The sequence below is a fragment of the Blastomyces gilchristii genome, assembly GCF_000003855.2.
Source record: "Blastomyces gilchristii SLH14081 genomic scaffold supercont1.7, whole genome shotgun sequence".
In the NCBI taxonomy this organism is placed as follows: domain Eukaryota; kingdom Fungi; phylum Ascomycota; class Eurotiomycetes; order Onygenales; family Ajellomycetaceae; genus Blastomyces; species Blastomyces gilchristii.
Genome location: NW_003101676.1, coordinates 1,737,748 through 1,752,530, shown reverse-complemented (window position 1 = coordinate 1,752,530; position 14,783 = coordinate 1,737,748). Strand labels below are relative to the sequence as shown.

Genomic DNA, 14,783 nt, shown 5'->3' with positions numbered 1-14,783 from the left:
TCATCTGAACCTATATTAGATAAACTATGATATATAGTAGCTTCAATTGATAAACTTCTTCAAGCACTCACTGAAGCAGTACAATAAGAAGTACTCTGATTTTCCTCAGAACTATATATAAGAACTGACATCTCAGAATGTTCAATCAATGATAATAATACTCTATGATTTCATAAATGACACTGAGTCTCTTACTCTGAACTCTTATGTATCTGAATAATACAAGAGATGCATGACTCTTGTATAACTGACTATTCAGATCATGAATAACTGTACTGAATAATCTCTTAAGAGTTCTACTGATCTGAGATATTAAACAGTATCAGATATTTTATCTGAAACTGTAACTGTTATTTCTTCATCATCTTATGAAAGAACTGTAGAAAAGATTTACTGAAACTGCTCAATATCTCTGATAGAATCTGATGAGATGTGATAATTGACTTCACTATTAATCTCTCTAAGAGTAAGAGTTATAGAAATGTCCTGATCATTATAAACTGATTAAGTAAGAGTATAATATTGAAATCTTGTAATAAGATAAATGCTGAACAAATTTCTAAAGCTTTTCTAAGAAGTCTGTTCTATCAGATATATGAATTGCTGAGATCTATAGTATTGAATTGAGACTGTTAATTCATGAGCACTCTCTGAACAAGAATCTGTTAAGTTCTCAAGATTATATACTGTTTATTAACTATCTATCAATCTGAGATCAATCATGCATCAGAACAGATAATTTAGACTGTAAAAAATTATCTTTATAAGTTCTATAATCACTTATAAGATGATTAATATAATCTTCTTCTACATACTGAAGTTGCTGTCAATAACTAAGATGCTATTTTAACAGATATAAGCCTGTTCTTTCTTATACACAGATATTATATAAAAGTACTGAATCTTCTAGAGATTATACATTTCATACTAAATCTCTGCAGTCTGATTCAGATCACTGATAATATAGTAATGAAACTCTGAAATGTCTGTGATTGAGCAGAAGTCTTCATAATAAGTACTAAATAGAATTAAGAAGATTTAATTAATATTCACTGAGATCTCACTGAGTAATATAAGATAGAAAATGTGATATAATTAAATCTTAAGAATATACAGATCACATGCTTATCTTACATACTGAATTATCATTATATAAAGTATAAAGTGATAGAAGTTCTAGATAGTCATAACTATGATCTTAACATATTATTAGAGATTTATAATATCTTTTATATAAGCTTACTTCACTGTGTTATCACTGATCTATTCTCTTCTTAACTGATTTCTAACTGACAGTTATCAGAGATCATAGAAGAAGATAATGAACTTGAATAAGAGATTGAAGATATTCTTGATAAGAGACTTCACAGCTGTAACTGATAATATCTTATGAAATGAGTTAACTATAATTATCTGATCTGAACTCTGAGTTCTATATTATCTGAGATCACAGCTCTTGACTGATGAGAGCTATATATAATCAAGAAATAAAGAGAGAACTAATGTGATAAGCTGCATCTGATCAATTATATAGACTATTTTATTACACTTCACAGATTTCTATCACTCTGATTCTCAGTCACTGATTCTCAGCTGAAAATCTACAGAATTTCTATTCTTTTATCTCAAAGCTTTACTGTGTACAAAAACCCCTATTCTTTCACTCTGAAGTTTCATTATGTATGTCACTGTGTATGCATATAAATATTCACTTCAATTACTGATTCTCACACTTTCTCTTTCTTTTCTTCTCTAACATTTTTCACTTTGTTATATAAGATCTATAAATATTATACCAATCTATTCAGCGTAGACCTCTTACATATAAGTATATAAGATTATATCAGTCTGTTAATAGAGCTTGACTGATTCAAACTTATAATCAGATTAAGTGATTTGAATTATAATGTAATAAAACTGAAGCAGTGACTAGTTAGTAATATTATATAGAGATAGTTATTTAAGAAGCTGTATAAATGAACTTAACTATCTTGCTTAAATAGTGAGCTTGTAAGCTACAGAGTTATTGTAAGAATATCATAGATATAATACTTAGTATATTAAGAAGATTATATAAGAAATACAGTAACTCTTATATATATTTCAGTAGAAGATAAAATAAATTACTAATCTCTTTAATTAGAAGTCAGTATCTAATTATTCTATATAGATAATAAGTGAATACTCTTCTTCCATTTTATAAGTAAGAATAGCTGAAGTGATATCTTAATAATATTTTACTACTATGAAAGAGTAATCTGCTGATCTTGTATAGAAGTAGAGTTCTTATATTTATCAATTAGATCTTTCTGTATTATATCTGAATAATGTTATAGAGTAATTGAAAATCAGTTTGAATAATCTGCAGAATGAATGAAATTATCTGTATAAAGATAATAAGCTGTATGAAACTATAACAGAGTCTTGACACAGCTGAGAGTGTAATAACTTTTCTATAATAAGTTAATGTTCTCAGTTCAGTATATCTATTTAATTAATTAATCAGTTATTGACTTACTAATATATAAATCAGAGAGTATATTTACTGAATCTCTCTTATAAAAGAGAATATTATTCAGTATCAGAGAGCTGAGCTTGACTGAATTATAATTATATTTATTTATAAAATAAGAGAAGTTAAGTAGATTTTCTTTATACTTATTTCTATATATTATATTATACATGATTATCTGCTGAATCTGCTGATTTTATAAGAGAATTCTGATAGTTACACTATTATCAGACTTTCAGTGATTTAAAAAACAGTATTATATAATATTTCAATACTGAATAGTAATAAAAATAATAGTTATTTAATATATAAATCTCAGATAATAAGATATTTATATTACACTTAAAATATCTCATTTCTTTAGATAGTTAGCTAGATTAAATAATGAATAGATTGATTTATATAAAGTGATTAACTCAAGTATATATTAATTTCACTGACAGAACAGTTTATCATGACTTATAGTATTTCAGTAGTATCTTAATGATGAAATCTTCTGATTACATGATTCCTGAGCAGTGCACTGATGATATCAAGAAGTCTTGCACTGTTTCAATGCCATCTTGACTCAGTGATGTGTCACTGAAATCAATGGTGGAATGTGTGTTGCAAGTGGCGACACGTGACCGGCGTGGAACGGTGTAATCACCGTGGAATCACCGTAAATTAACCCTACGTTCTTCCTGTATGGATTGCTCCGCCTAGTTACACGTGATCTCATATGTAATATAAATATAGCTAGCTCCTCCCACACGAATACAACAGATTAACCATCCACCCCACATAATATACTGCTACTTATGGATCCACTGCAGAGCATAGATCATGTGATCCGGTCAATGGCCAGAAAGAGCGCATCAACGTGTACATTTAAAGTCTTTGACCCCTTCATTGTTCAAAAGACACGATAATAGATGAAAATACATTCTCCACCTTCCCATGCATACAATAGAGTGATCTATCATGTCACTTGTGAAATACTCCGATTCCGAATCGGAAGAGACCAACCCCGTCTCCAGAAGCAATTCAGTGGCAACGAAACTCTCGAAGCGGCCCTTGAAGCAACAGCGCACTGATAAAACGATACCGGGCAGCGATGATGGCGATGGTCGTGGCGGGAATACTATCGCTTTACCCCCACTGCCTTCCGAATTCCTAGATCTCTATGCAAGTAATTCGCGAATTAGTGTCCAGGATGACCCCAGTCTTCATGATGGACGCAAGCGAGTGATGCCTCATGTTCCTGGCAACTGGCCCACCCATATCTATCTCGAGTGTAGGTGTTTGTTTTTCTTGTTTCTTCTTCCTTAATTTGCCCTTTTTTGCCTTTTTGGGCGACTCAGACAAGAGGAGTTGAGTACATGGTTTCATTTCTTGTCTGAAGCTCCCTTCTTTTGGGTTCGTTAAACTGATTTGCTGGGGTTTGTGGAGGGTATCCTGCGGCTGCAGAGATAGCTATTCTGGCAGAGGTGATTGCTCGGTGTGGACAGAAACTTGAAAACGGGTTGAAAGTTCATGGTTTGCTGTACAGCGATCTTGGTGCCCAAGCACCCTTACATATCAGCCTTTCACGCCCTGTTGTGCTTGTGAAGGAAGATAGGCAGCCTTTTCGAGACTTGCTCAATGATGCTCTACGTGAATCTGATATTCGTCCGTAAGTACTGGTACACCCTGTACAAACATAGAAAGATAAACCTCTTGAGATTGCGTGAATGATGTAGAATTTGCCCTTTTTTTAGAAATTATCTGATAAGTTTTGAAAGGTTTCATGTGAAAACCGATGGGTTGGACTGGGTGTCAAATTTTGAGAAGACGCGGTGGTTTCTTGTGTTACGGGTTATGAAACCGGCGAATAACGAGCTGAATCGCCTACTTGCGATCTCAAATCGGTCTCTGGCTGCCTTTCAGCAGCCTCCCCTTTACCAAACGCCAGCCCCCGCATATACGCGGGCCAGTGATCGGAATACAGAAAAGCCCCCAAAGCAAAGATCAACAACCTCTTCTGTCGCTGTAGCAGATTATTCGGATTACTTCCATATATCTATCGCGTGGAGTCTCACAGAACCATCAAGGGAAGACAAGGAGAGGGTTGCGTCGGTGGAATTGGATAAAGTGAAGAAAATCGGAATTCCCTTTGGCAGCGTAAAGCTCAAAATTGGGAACATTGTTCATAATCTAGAACTTCCAACCGGGGTTCTGGATGAGGGTGGGTTCTGCGGGCTGTAGCTTTCATAGTTTTGGTCGGGTTTTATATAGTTATATAATATTGTCGTTGCGCCATCGAGAAATAACATATGACGTGTATGAATAAACGAGAAAAATGACACAGGCCGTTCAATCTGATCGACTGGTACATGCCCCTGGTGTATGCACTATTGTCATGATTCGCTACAGCGCATCAATCCCTTGCACCGGGCTGTAAAAGCGAACGGTCGGGATGGAAAACCGACCGACGATTTGGAAATCTCGGCCATTCCATTTAAACGAGTAGTTGGCCCTCGTTCATGGCCTGAAAAACTCTGCAATTGATGGTCTTGTTCAAGCAATAGGGTTGGATTTCGATATCCTCCTGGGTTTGGCAAGACACATGCCAAAGGCAGAGTCTACCAACCACTTAAACACCTTGGATCAACCTCTGGCTGGGGATTCGTCCGGAGTACCGGAGCAATTATTATTGAAGGATGCGATTCTAGTTGTTGGATGGCCTTGGCTTGAAGCTTGCATTGGTGGTGCTTGGTTGTGCCCGTTGGAGTCGTTCCATGCAAATCAGTGCCCCCTGACGCATAATATGGGGGCGTGTGAACCTGGGCCTCCAGTACCTCAGCGCTACCAGTATCGATAAAAGCTATCGCAGGGCCCTCACTCAGCTCTGGTCACAATTGATTGAAGGTGACAAGTTTGAAGTTATCCAGGGGCAATATTATGATAATACAGACTTCGAACTTCAAGGAAATGGCTGGTTAGTGTTTGGACTAGTTGGTAGTTGGAACAGGTTGAAGTTATTTAAACGAGACAGCGCGCCGGAAGAAAGGGAGCCGACCCCATTGTGACCGCCTTTGTTCCACCATAGATCCGGCGCTTTGTTTTGACGAACACCTGTCAACAAGACCAATTGTGCTTAAAACGAGTCTGCCAGGCTTATCCATACTCCTGAAAAGCAGAAGGAAGGTTTGATAGTCCCTATCGCTATGTCATATCAACAACAGATCCCGACAGTCACATTGGTATGCTTGTCTTAGCACCCCCTTTCTATCCCCTTGAGCTGACCACTGGGACGGGACGGAAAAGCATGATCTTCAGGAGTTCAATGCCCGCCATTTCTTTCACAGGAACAACCATGGATCAGTACAACCCTTGATACCGGTAGCGGATGTCGAACAGCTTGACGATGGCGATGATGATCTCGGATACTACCCGGATGGGACGAAACGGACCCTCACAGATAAACAAGTCGAAATCTTTAGGCACAGCGAAATCCAAAAGCTGCAGCGCGAAAAGAGGCGGAAAGAGATGGCTGATCGAGAACAAGCTGAAGTCGAAGCTCTAACTGACACATCCAAGGAACCTCTAGCCGGTGCCGGCCGGTCGGAAGCCAAGAGAGGTGGACAGGGTTCATCAGAGTATCAACAACAGGGCTTCGAAGGAACCGAAAAATCATATCACGATGTTGATAGAAAGTCAACGGAAGACAACAAGATACGGGATGGGAATGGGGGTGCTAAGAAACTACTCGCGTACGCAGACGAAGGAACAACGTTCGGACATTCTCAGAAACCTGCTTCGTCCTCCGGCACGAATCCATTTGGTCGACGCCTGGTTAGTTACGACGATTAAAATCCAACTATAGTCCAAATGTTCACAACTGTGAACCATCAATGGCGGAACCAGGTAGCGAACCATGGAAATATAGCAAAGCTCTTGTTTCAATTCAACGGAGGACAGTCCATGCGGGCCAATTGAAGTGTGGGCCCTTTATACTTACCTATTACCTGCGGTGGCATCCCAATGTACGTCCATTCCCTTCACCAATGAGCAGCAAACCCAATGATGAAAATCTTTGTATCGTCATCCTTAGTCGTATGCCAGATCCATCTTCTCTTGCCCTTCTCTCCCATCATGGGAAGGAAGTTCGAAAGATGGTTTGGTTTCTGGCCAGGACGAAATACTTAATCTTCTCTCTGATGCTGATGAACTATTCTGAAGTTGCATCACTAATATTTTCGTACAAATATACTGACCATATTTGCTCAAGTTTCTTTTTGCCTTGTTCTCGAGCTAGTTTGGGCGACTAATAAATCTAGGATCCCTTGCTAGCAAGAATATCGGACGCCCGAGCCAACTCATTCGACCTATCCAGGTAAACTAGGGTTTTGTATGTGCTACATTGACAAAGCAGTGAGCAGGAGACACCTTTGATAATGAGTGGCATATGCATGCCGGGGCGGCCACCCGGGACAGCCTTCCTTCAGTATGTTGCCAAACTCCTGCGGCATGTGAATTTCAAATGCAGAATACGGAAGTAACAGGGTCCATGGATCCCTGACAGCTACTATTGTCAAAAATTTCTTGTGCTTTCAAATATTCAAGGGTATATCGTTTGTTGAGGAGGGAGATATATGATCCCGACATAAATTGTTCAATTTCTTGCTATCTGGCTTGCAGAGGTATAATTCAGGTACATATTCAACAAAGCCGCCCTCATCTCGGCCAGTGAAGAGCTCTGTCGTTTCATGCAAAGGCCTTGCTCTTGCTATCTACCTGGTGGCCAACAGATCGTTCCGAGATATTGAAATGAACAACGGATACATATTATCAATAGGTCTTCAGTATCCAAAAATCAAGTTCGGCCCTTATCAGTTCCAGCGAAGCCGTGTACGAGCGATAGTTGGGTGATTGTGAATTAGCTTTAGGAGGGGGGGTGGTTTTGAAATGTAGGAAAACGACATGATCGATGAAAGCGGGCGGTACGGTTTTCGACTCCTCTATGTGAAGGTAACTTTTGTGTTGCGATGAAACGGAAGAATATTGACGTCTATGTTCTTGAACCATCACGGGGACGGCCTTGTCAAACCATCTAACTCGAACCCGCCGTGTTTCCTTTGGTGTCCAATTCACTGTCTTGCGGAGACACCGTAGGAGGGTCTGTTGAAGCTGTCACATTCATGACGCTTTCATGGTCGCGTGTTCCTCTCGCGCTGGAGTGAGGTTCGACCTTTTCCAGCCAATGAGTTACAACCCGGTGTTTGTCCCACGCGAGACGGCTACGCTCGAGGAGACCCAGCTCGAAGCTTTCTGGGGACTGCTGGCTGTTTTCCATGCTATGGCTCGTCAGCAAGTGCTACTAGCATTGGTTCAATGTTGTGTAACTCACTTGGGACGATGTCACGCCGAACGTTTCTATGGCTTTTTCTTTGATGGGAACACCACAGATGCTTTGACAGCAGGATTTTGGATGGGGATTAATCTATTATCTCCCGCGAGTTGGGTTGTATCGAGGGACTCAAGAATTGCTGCCGGGAGAGTGATGTCGGTAGGGTTGGATTTGTTCGATACTTGCGTCCAAAAGGGCCACCATCTGTCTTTTAAGGCGTCTGAAGATTGGATACTATGGATGCTCAATAGTCCACAACGACCACTCAGCCACAGCCGCTCCATGCCCAGTGGTAATAGGATTAACTCAGAGTCAGTCACCGCCTCTTAAGCCTCGAGGTATTTCCCTTTTTGAATCGCCTTATTCCCGCTCGGACTACCTCAAACATGACGACTCCGCCTAGCAATGGTATTGGTTATTGGGAAATGGCCTGCGCGGATGCTAGCTTACTCTTGATGCTGGAGACGGCACCGAAGCAACCCGGAGAGACACTTGCATCAAGTCGACCATGGTGTTCCGGGTTTCGACTCACCAAGTGATGATATATCATATTTCTCTTAATTCCGCTTGGGCTTGTACTTTTTTCATAAACGGAGCTAGAGAAGTGAGAAGTGGAAGCACTTTCGCTCTGGACATGAGACACGTTTGCCCGCGGCGATCTCTACCCCTGTCATACTCAGCGCTCCGACTGGAACCGCGTCTTTGGTGACTTTAGTGGACTGTGGTGTTAAGTGAAGCGAGGACGTTAGAGTTGGGACTTCTATCAAACCTATGTACTGCCCTGATGTTGAATTCCGGATCTTCTTGTGCAGATGGACTCTCGAACTTTCAAGCAAAAGCAAGGCAACTAATGAAGATGGTATTAGTCAAAACTGAGTTTCATACCGAGCGGTACAAGAATGCTCAAGTGAAGAATGCGGAAGTGCGCTTCATGCTGAGTTGTTGCTTTGCGTTTCTATTTGAGTAGACTCTTTCACGCCCGCGCATGGTTTTGGAAGCGTACTTGGCAGGGATTGCCATGACCCTGAAGACCTTTACCCGCACGGCTTCTGTGTCGATACGCGCCTGGTTTTACATCGAATAGAGTATCCATGAGTCGACCAACCCTATATTCGGAGGCCCTATCAGACTCTGGTCTTCACTACGCTATATCTTTGCCAAATTCCGAGTCATGTTCACTAAAATTTACATCCGTTATTTCGCAACTTGTCCAACTGTACTTGAATTTATCAGATTGTTCATTTTTCACTCCTCCTTTTTGACTGCACTGCACAACGGCTAGGGCATTTCCCTTTTAGCATGCCACACGACACACCAGTCCAAGGGCGAACCAATAAATTAGCCGTGACTCAATCTAACCTGGGTATTTCGGCCATCAATTTTATTTGAAGCAAAAATCTTTCTCGGCATTCTCTGCTGAGCGGTGCACAACTAGCAATAGGCTGTGCTTCATTGCGCTAAAGCACTGGCTGCTTTGGCTTTACAGCGGGGATTTTTGGTGGTGCTTGGCCCGCGTCCACATTATGTTTTCATGAACAATATTCATTGGGCTAAGCTGGCATTGGAAGATAAGAGGAAATTAAAATTAAAGATATGTATGCCAACCACTTTTACCCCTTTAACATGCTTTGAGCCTGAACAGGGATTAAACTTCCCTTTTTTTTTTTTTTTTTTTTTTTTTTTCTCTCCTTCTTGGATTTGATAATGATATGATTTCTGCTCAAACATTGGCTTCGGCCACAAGTTCTTAATATGCCCACGTTGGCTCACTGTTGCCTCGGTTGCCTTCTTTGCCGCCAAAGGTTGTGGGGATAATTCGTAATAGACATAATATTCGTCCGAGCAGCTTCTCCGTTGGGATCGCCATGACTTCCGTCCTCTGCGCTGTCTGGATCTACAAAGCCAAAGACCATGGGGAGAGATTGGCGTCATAAGTCGATATGCTAGTAGCCCGGATTTTGGTTGGAGACTTGTCCGTCACCCTACTGGAAGCATTCCGAGCTTTTTAGGGGTTTTCAGGGGGGACTTGGGCGTAAGACCTGCTTGCACAATGACTTTTATATTATTGTCAGCCAGAGTGGTGCTGGTTCTATCCTCCCGGCCCCCCTTCCATTTTTTCATATTTTCATTTTCATTTTTTTTTTTTTTTTTTTCTTTTCTGGGGGCATATCTTCTCACTCATGCCGCCTCTACTCTAGTATTGCGAATCTGCAGCTTTCGATTGAACCCAAAACAGACGCACTGATTAGTGGATTCGGAAAGCTCTTTGCTAGAGGTTGGTGTTCACTTCCACCTTGGCAGCTGTTTATCCTCTTAATTTTTTTATCGAGGCTGAATAATAATAATAATTGCTGCTCGTTATTTCTCAATAAATAATGCATGGAGACAGTCAGACTGTAACTACTGCACTGTACAATAAGGAGTACATTAATCACTATTAGTGCAGATGGAAGAGATCAATAAATTTTCATAGTTAATTTATAAACCCCTCATTTGAGTTTAATATTGCATTTAGAATGAGAAATAAAGACAAAAAGGAGCTAGCCGGCCATTTTCACATTAGGACATTCATTCCTATGCTTCTGAGGAACATGTTCGAAAAACCGCCAGATCTGGAGCATCATCCATTGGCTCAAGCAAGAAGGCAGGTAGAAAGGCTCCTGCGGCCACTGCGCAAAGCGCGAGGTCACTTTGGGAAGAGCGCCCTGTCCCTTAGACGCGACTGGGAGAGGAGACCAGGTGTTAATTCGATAATTGACTGGAGATTTCCAAGAACCTCTGGTGGCTCTGGTGAACTTTGGGGGAGAAAAAAAAGAAAAAAAAAAAGAAAAAAAAAAACCCGGTGTCATTGTCGAAACCCGAATTTTGCCGCCTCTCACCAGCGGGCTGGAATTTGCTTTTTTTGTCGGCCAGTGTTGATTATCCTCCCCTGCACAAAGGTGCATGAAACTGCCCATCAGCCTACGCTACGTCGCCACTCGCCGGCGTGCCTGGCAGGTCGGAACCCATTGCATGCCTGCCCACACAACTCATTTTCGTTCCTGACTTTGCCCACACACACGACCCCGCAGCATCCAAGTCCGGTCGGTCTGGCAGCACCCAGCTGGCAGCCAGCAACGACAAACGGCAACCCTGACAGATGAGGCGGGGATGGGGCTCGGCCGATGATGAATGAAATACTCGCCTTTTACACCGCTCCTTTGAATAGTGAGACAAAACCCCATTGGTGACGTTTGAATATGGGCGAGAAAAAGAGGGAAAAAATAAAAAAATAAAAATAAAATAAAAACATCGCCCTCAGTGTCCTAGCACCCGGGAAATTTCGAAAGGAGGGGGAGGGGGGTGCCTTTTACGCCCCTTGTTGGGCCAGAGGCTTATATGCCACAAGCGCGCTTATAAGTTACAGGGTATTTTGAGTTTCGAAGTGGGTGAGCTTCCGTTGATCTGAGTTGGCCCCGCTCCAGCAGTGGTTGGGAAAAACCTGTGTGTGGTGAAGCCGATCTGGACAACGTACATGGAAACCAACGACTGATACGATACGCTCCCCCCTCCCCTCTCCCTGATGAAGTCACGTTAGCTTAGAGCAGACTCGTTCTCCGTTCGTCTAGTTACTTCATTGCATTGTTAGCCCGGCCCCACTTCAATGCAGTGGACTCAACTGTACCCGGAGAGCTCTGGAAGCCGCTGGGAAGAGGGAGAAGGAGGGCCGAAAAAACATGATGATGGCGCTTCTCGTATGCGGCTCGTTCTCGAGTTGCGCTTTTTTCTTTTTCTTTTTCTTTTTCTTTTTTTTTTTCCATTTATCTAGTTATTTAATTCGCCGTTTTCAACGGAGTTTACCCAGCCAACAACGTAACTTATCTCAACATTTACACGACCGAAACGTTGGTGCAAATAACACAAGAACAGCTCAGTAGTATGTCCCAATTTTCGAAATATCTATCCCCCAACATGTAGCATGTCTTGAGGCAATTCCCGACACGTAGGAGACGCATCTGACGGTGACGGACGTGAAACAACGATCCCGTTTCCCACGAATTGTTCGGAAGTGGTAGTGTATGAAGAACCCTGGAAGCAATCCATCCTGCCCAGTTCGGCAAAACGAAAAACATTTGGCAGAGCTCCAAGGGATGCGTTAAGTAAATGGAGGAACATCCATCCCCACGGTAGGGGGAGAAGCTCTCTTGTGAAAGCCACCCTCTAAGCTAGTCAGGACTGGCACTGGCCCCGGGAAATGTCAGGGTTCAAGCATCATGCGAGTGGGCGTCTTCCCACTCCAGCCATCGTCTCCCAATATATGGCTAATACGTCATGGGGGGTAGATTACACCTAGCGTGGTCTATGGCGCCTTGCAGCCCCTACAATTTTGAAAGTTCTCTTTACGCAGTATGCAGGCTTGTCTAGGTAACCTATCAGGCGCAATAGAGTCCCAGAGAAGGTTTCATGGCCACAGTAGCAACCTCGATAGAGCTATGCCGCAGCATTAACTAACCGGATAGCGCCAAGTCATCGAAGCCAGAAACCTATGCCATGTCAGTTAGGGATTAAAAAAGGAAAAAAAGAAAGCAAGGAAAAAGTTGTAGGACACTAGAGTTAGAAGGGTTTGATCACTAGCCAACAAATTAAACATTCCTCCTCGCATAATCCATCAACTCATCACTATAGCTAGATACTAATTGTTGCTATCCACTTTCATCTTGCAGCCTCTTATAATGTATATGTACCATCTCACTGAGCGCTAATTTGAAATGGGTTGGCAGATACATCTTTGCTTCCCAGACAGCTTCTGATGTTAGGCGAAACAAGCAAGACAAGGCTATTCCTTGTTCCATTGCACTTGTGGTGGTGATCCCTGTTAGCAAGGAGCTTAAGACCATTCACAATCCAGAGTCCATGGATAGCCAAACAGGCTGACTACCCTTCAAAGAAAAAGCAACTTTGAGACTCGCATGTGGTGCTTTTTTTTCCTGAGCATTCGAAGCTGTAACAGACAGACCATCCCATCCGAGGAACCGGCGTGGAGAAAGATAAAGACAGGAAAAAGTTGTCGCAAAGGAGGCAGACAGAATGATCATCTCTCTCATACACAAACAGATTGCCACACCTAACAATTTGTTCGCTCGCCCATGTCATTGCGCTGTGGACTACTGGCGATGTGGGCCTCATTACGGAGTAGAGGGGAGACTGATGGCCGGATTTTGAACCCATGGGCCATGTAGGGCTGATGATTACAAGAGTGAGCTTAGTTTCAAAAATAATCTGTAATAATAATGATGATGATGATGATAATGATAATGATAATCACCCGAGCACGGTGGACATCTCCACTTTCAAAATGTTGATGCCAAAAAATGAATAATGGAATAGACACCACAAGACAGCTCACACTTCTCCTATGACACTGAGCTGTCCATCTTTCCAAAGTGACATTTATTTTCCTTCTTTTCTTTTTTGAGTCCATGCCTATTAGTAGGCTGAACCGGCATGAGAGGATAGCTGGATTGAGAGATAACTAGTGCAACTTAATTCCTCATGCTGTGGATTCATGAGTGTAAGGAGTAAACCCTGAAGATAGAAAGACAATGTGAATTTCACCTTATCCCTTCATATCAAAGCAAAGTCATGATGCAAGAATTGAGAGTTTCTGAGAACAAAGAGTGACTCAAGTCAAAGACTTTATTTATAGATCACATTTTCAACTTTCAACATAGTTCAAATTTATTCATCTGACAGCAGCAGCATATGGCAGTTGACAATGGTTTTCATTTCAAAGTAAATAAATAAACTAAAATAAATTCAAGCTTTGGAGTCCTCCAGAATCAAGATTGCAAAAATATAGTAACTATACAGCAGAGAATATAGAATATTGAAATCAAGTCATTCACTGAGCCTCTTCAAACAACAATAAATAATAGAGAGACCCGGTTATCCCCCTCATCTAAAAGACAGACAACTTTAGCATACTTTTTCCTTTCATTTATTCTAAGCCATCAATCTCATTGATTGACTTCAATACTGCCGATCAGGGGTGTAATACTAGCTAGGCCCGGGAATCCCCCCGGGCGGCCAGGGGTAGTAGACAAGCAGTAACTAAGTGGATAGGGGCTTGGGCCCGCCAACCCTTTAACCATGCAGAAGTCCCCTACTCCGGACACAACATACACACACATGCTAGAAATCTATATTTAATTAGCATCTACACGGAAGGACTCATGCCCCCCACCTATGGACCCCCAATTACATAGCTCATAAGTATATAGTGAAGAGGAACCTAAAAATCCGCCTTGCAGGCAAAACACCGCGCGCGCGCAGGATAACCACCCTGGCCAATAATAGGCACGTTGGGAGGAGGAGTCCATTGAAAAAAATAATAAATAAATAAATAAACGGATAGAATCTAAGCTAGGACATAGAGCAAAAATGGAAGCAAAGCAATCAACCCTCCAACCCCCCCAAATCTCATCCATCCGATATACGGACGGACTACGGTACCTCTGTTGGAGGTGTAAAGCTTGCTTGATTCAAGAACTGTATTCGCTACATAACTAGCGACGGGAGTTGTTAACTATATATACGGTGGAAGGATCACACGAGCCAGACGGATTAGTCTGACGAGGTCTCCATCCCAGCCAGTGTACGGAGTACATACATTATACATTATATTCCACTCCGGTAGTCGTTCGTGTCTTTCGTATAAAGGGGGGAAAGGAACGTTCCACAAGAGTTGACACCGTTTGCTTCCCCTTTTTCTCGTCTGACCTCAGATACGTGGGTGACAAGAAAGGAAAAGAAAAAGAAAGAAAACCGAGTTAACCTAAAACATGTGTGTAATGTGTTTTGGTGGTTTACCCTTTCCTTCCCTTGCCTCATTGGCTTTTAGCTCCTTTCCCGCACGACGTG

The 14,783-nt window shown here is 41.9% G+C and overlaps 6 protein-coding genes across 6 annotated transcripts in view; 3 read left to right on the top strand and 3 right to left on the bottom strand.

The window, feature by feature from the left end:
* Positions 1-3,349: 3,349 nt before the first annotated feature.
* On the top strand, positions 3,350-5,051 carry BDBG_04313 (uncharacterized protein). Its single transcript, XM_002625398.2, has 3 exons — positions 3,350-3,788; positions 3,944-4,166; positions 4,276-5,051. The coding sequence occupies exons 1-3, from the start codon at positions 3,476-3,478 to the stop codon at positions 4,736-4,738; spliced, it is 999 nt and encodes a 332-aa protein (XP_002625444.1). The 5' UTR covers positions 3,350-3,475; the 3' UTR covers positions 4,739-5,051.
* Positions 5,052-5,147: 96 nt separating this feature from the next.
* On the top strand, positions 5,148-9,577 carry BDBG_04312 (uncharacterized protein). The gene is made up of 3 exons (XM_031721620.1): positions 5,148-5,736; positions 5,801-6,519; positions 6,765-9,577. Exons 1-2 carry the CDS (start codon positions 5,701-5,703, stop codon positions 6,344-6,346), a joined length of 582 nt encoding a protein of 193 aa, XP_031578237.1. The 5' UTR covers positions 5,148-5,700; the 3' UTR covers positions 6,347-6,519; positions 6,765-9,577.
* Positions 7,572-7,829, bottom strand: BDBG_16998 (uncharacterized protein; the record flags this gene model as incomplete). The annotated part of the gene is made up of 1 exon (XM_031724825.1): positions 7,572-7,829. One exon carries the CDS (start codon positions 7,827-7,829, stop codon positions 7,587-7,589), a length of 243 nt encoding a protein of 80 aa, XP_031578236.1. The 3' UTR covers positions 7,572-7,586.
* BDBG_16997 (uncharacterized protein) lies at positions 8,480-9,796 on the bottom strand (the record flags this gene model as incomplete). Its single annotated transcript, XM_031724824.1, has 4 exons — positions 8,480-8,730; positions 8,769-8,838; positions 8,887-8,989; positions 9,654-9,796. 4 exons carry the CDS (start codon positions 9,794-9,796, stop codon positions 8,480-8,482), a joined length of 567 nt encoding a protein of 188 aa, XP_031578235.1.
* A 656-nt stretch (positions 9,797-10,452) lies between these two features.
* On the top strand, positions 10,453-11,656 carry BDBG_04310 (uncharacterized protein). The gene has a single exon (XM_031721619.1). The coding sequence runs from the start codon at positions 10,460-10,462 to the stop codon at positions 11,024-11,026; it is 567 nt and encodes a 188-aa protein (XP_031578234.1). The 5' UTR covers positions 10,453-10,459; the 3' UTR covers positions 11,027-11,656.
* A 3,036-nt stretch (positions 11,657-14,692) lies between these two features.
* The window catches only part of BDBG_04309 (uncharacterized protein), a gene marked incomplete at its 3' end in the record, with an annotated part of 3,163 nt that continues 3,072 nt past the window's right edge, over positions 14,693-14,783 (bottom strand). The window contains exon 3 of the mRNA XM_031721618.1: positions 14,693-14,697. Coding sequence (XP_031578233.1) covers positions 14,693-14,697 — 5 coding nt within the window. The remainder of the gene's footprint in view (positions 14,698-14,783) is intronic.

Coding starts and splice junctions, on each gene's coding strand:
- BDBG_04313 (XM_002625398.2), top strand. CDS start 3,476: ATGTCACTTGTGAAATACTCCGATTCCGAATCGGAAGAGACCAACCCC. Junction 3,789..3,943: donor CACCCATATCTATCTCGAGT/GTAGGTGTTTGT, acceptor GGGTTTGTGGAG/GGTATCCTGCGGCTGCAGAG. Junction 4,167..4,275: donor CGTGAATCTGATATTCGTCC/GTAAGTACTGGT, acceptor AAGTTTTGAAAG/GTTTCATGTGAAAACCGATG.
- BDBG_04312 (XM_031721620.1), top strand. CDS start 5,701: ATGTCATATCAACAACAGATCCCGACAGTCACATTG. Junction 5,737..5,800: donor AGATCCCGACAGTCACATTG/GTATGCTTGTCT, acceptor GGGACGGAAAAG/CATGATCTTCAGGAGTTCAA.
- BDBG_04310 (XM_031721619.1), top strand. CDS start 10,460: ATGCTTCTGAGGAACATGTTCGAAAAACCGCCAGATCTGGAGCATCAT.